This window comes from Lolium rigidum, chromosome 5 (genome assembly GCF_022539505.1).
Source record: "Lolium rigidum isolate FL_2022 chromosome 5, APGP_CSIRO_Lrig_0.1, whole genome shotgun sequence".
NCBI classification, from domain to species: Eukaryota; Viridiplantae; Streptophyta; class Magnoliopsida; order Poales; family Poaceae; genus Lolium; species Lolium rigidum.
In genome coordinates this window covers 110,486,251-110,489,235 of record NC_061512.1, presented here as the reverse complement: position 1 = coordinate 110,489,235, position 2,985 = coordinate 110,486,251, and the positions used below count along the sequence as shown (strand labels likewise).

Sequence of the window (2,985 nt, the reverse complement as noted above, 5' to 3'; positions counted from 1 at the left end):
GGGCTCTGAAACTATGTCTCATGTTCCTAACTTCAACAAAAAAAATTCGCATTGCCAGATACTTTCATTCATTTAGTTAGGCTTGCAGATGTTATACAGAGTTAGAGAGTTACTTCAAGTGTTTACGAAAAACTAGAAAGTAGGTTGCTTGACAATTCTAAGAATATTCATATGATATTACAGATGTTGATATCTTTTCTATGTACTTGGTCAAATTTCACAATATTTGACTTTGGCCAAACCTAAATCACAGGTAATTTGATTGTGGGAGTAATCCTACAGGGAAAAAACAATATTGCAATTAATGAACAATCCTGACTTGTATGTAATGCCCCCATTCATATGTCACGTTTGTAGCAACCTTGCATTACTAGTAAGCGTCCCATTACTTGTCTAAGTAATGTTGCATTTGAATGGTTGCTGTATCAGTTTTGTTTGCTCATCGATCATTTGCTCCTTTTGTTGCGTTATACAGGTTACATCAGTTTTTTGCGACATTTCAGAAGAGGGGGAAGAGTGATTCGTCGTGTGGTCCCGAAATTACATATCTATTTGTATCTGTGTATCTCATCATAGACACGTACAATGAGACCTCCGCTACACAATTCCGGGAACTCCCATAATCGGCAAGCGGCCATAGGAAAGTTTCTATCTCTCAAGCTGATGCTACCCATTGCTCTACTTATTTCGGTATGTGTCATGGCTGTCGCCCAGTACCACCAAAGCATCACCTACTTCTTACGGCCACTGTGGGACACACCGCCTAAACCTTTCACCCGCATCCCACACTACTATGCCCCCAACACCTCCATGGCCGAGCTGTGCAAGCTCCACGGCTGGCGCGCTCTATCCTCCCCTCGCCGCGTCTTCGACGCCGTCCTCTTCAACAATGAGCTCGACATCCTGGAGATCCGATACCGCGAGCTTTTCCCCTACGTCGACAAGTTCGTAATTTTGGAGGCCAACGCCACCTTCACCGGCATCCCCAAGCCGCTCTCCTTCTCCCAAAACCTCAACCGGTTCGCATTTGCGCGTTCAAAGATCCTCTACGACAGGCTCCCGATCGGTAGGCTGGATCCTGATCATCGCCGACAGCCGTTCGACGTGGAGGCCAGCCACCGCCGAGCGCTCAACGCCCTGCTAAGAAGGTCAGGCATCGCCACGGGGGACGTCCTGATCATGGCTGATGCCGACGAGATCCCGAGCCCAGAGACTGTGCAGCTTCTGCGGTGGTGCGACGGGGTGCCGCCGGTGATGCACCTCGAGCTGGAGAACTACATGTACTCCTTCGAGTTCCCCGTGGACCACAGCAGCTGGAGGGCGACAGCGCATCTCTTCAACGAGCGAACGGGGTACCGCCACTCCCGTCAGAGCGACCTGATTCTGGCCGACGCCGGGTGGCACTGCAGCTTCTGCTTCAGGAAGATCAGGGAGTTCGCGTTCAAGATGAAGGCGTACAGTCACGCGGACAGGGTGAGGCGGGAGAGCTTCCTCGACCCGGCCAGGATCCAGAGGGTCATATGCAGCGGGGACGACCTGTTTGACATGCTTCCTGAAGAGTACACCTTCAGAGATCTGTTCAAGAAGATGGGACCCATACCCAGCTCAGCCTCTGCCGTTCATCTGCCGTCCTATTTGATTAAGAATGCAGACAAGTTCAGGTTCTTGCTTCCTGGTGGGTGTCTCAGATCAGAGTAAATTACAAATGTGTTCCGTGAGCTTGTCGGGAAGGCTTGCTTGTAGATGTAGTGCTGTTGTGTGTGAAAACATGTGTATTAGGGTGCGAGAGCAGAATTAACAGTAAATATAGACTCTATCTCCCGAGGTAATGCGCACTGCACCTAATCTGGATGAACATGCACTTAGTTAACGGATTTGCTATGTCTCAGTCGCCTGAGAATAGTCCAGGTCTCAGTCGATTTTGTTAGCCGTTCGATCATCTTTGAGATTCGTGCGCCCGGTTGTCCATTTTGTCATGTCTTTTGCCCGTGTTGCCCGTTACCCGTTACCCGTTTATTTTTGGGCCGTGTCTTTTCCCCTTATCTGTCCGTTTGTTCGTGTCTCCGTTTCATTTCAACAGAAGGGAGAGGGGAACGAGGTCGCGAGGTGGTCGGCGAGTTCGCCGCTGCCGTCGTCGTCGCCGAGGCTTGGAGAGTTCCTCTCCGAAGAGTAGGTTTCAAGGCGGTCGGCGAGCTCGCCTCCGTCGTCGTCCTCGGCGTGCGGGTATAGTAGATCTCAAGGCGGTCGAGGAGCTCGCGCGTCGTCCCCGAGCGTCACTAGCGAGCCCAATTTCAACAGTGTTTTTCTCGAATCGCCTATCCTATTCTCCTATTTCTGCAGGTGTTATGTTACGGAAATGTGTTGTGTGTTCTTAATTTTGCTTTTGTAGCTTGGATGTCTTCGTGCTTATCCGGCGATTTTGAATGCTCGCGCGTGTTAGGGTTGTGTGATTCAAATCCTGTGCGTTGTTTTAGTGTTTTGATTTGAGCTAAGTTGCAGCGTAGGGAGATGTGGAGATAGGCTAGTGTTGTTGCATTATTGGTCAGGGACGGAGACAAGGGGGTACGAGCAGGTTCTAACCCCCCCCCCCCCTATGTTCCTGATTTGATTTGACCTTGATGCTTGTCCATGGTATTTTAGTTGCCTCTTTGTTTACTGCTGTACTGAGCAACTCACTATATATCTATCTTATGCTCCTGTATAGTACTCATTTGCTTCAATAATTCATGTCCATTTTAGTTGCCTCTTGTTTACCTGCAAGTTATTAAGTAACAGTAAAATGGAACCAGCATGGCCATTCCACAGCGATTTGGCGTTGTTGGCCGTCCGATCAAACGATCGAACCGTCTAAATGTACTTACCATTCCCGACCTTACCTACCTGAGCGTTACCAGTACACCTCGCAGTAAAAGGCCTTTTCGTTAGAGGGCTGCTACTCCCCGTATAGACTTGGGCCGCACCACATTTTTTGGGCCCCAAAACATC

The 2,985-nt window shown here is 49.4% G+C and overlaps 1 protein-coding gene across 1 annotated transcript; it reads left to right on the top strand.

Moving 5' to 3' along the window:
• Positions 1–585: 585 nt before the first annotated feature.
• Positions 586–1,698, top strand: LOC124656263 (beta-1,4-mannosyl-glycoprotein 4-beta-N-acetylglucosaminyltransferase-like). Its single transcript, XM_047195041.1, has one exon. The coding sequence runs from the start codon at positions 586–588 to the stop codon at positions 1,696–1,698; it is 1,113 nt and encodes a 370-aa protein (XP_047050997.1).
• Positions 1,699–2,985: the final 1,287 nt, after the last annotated feature.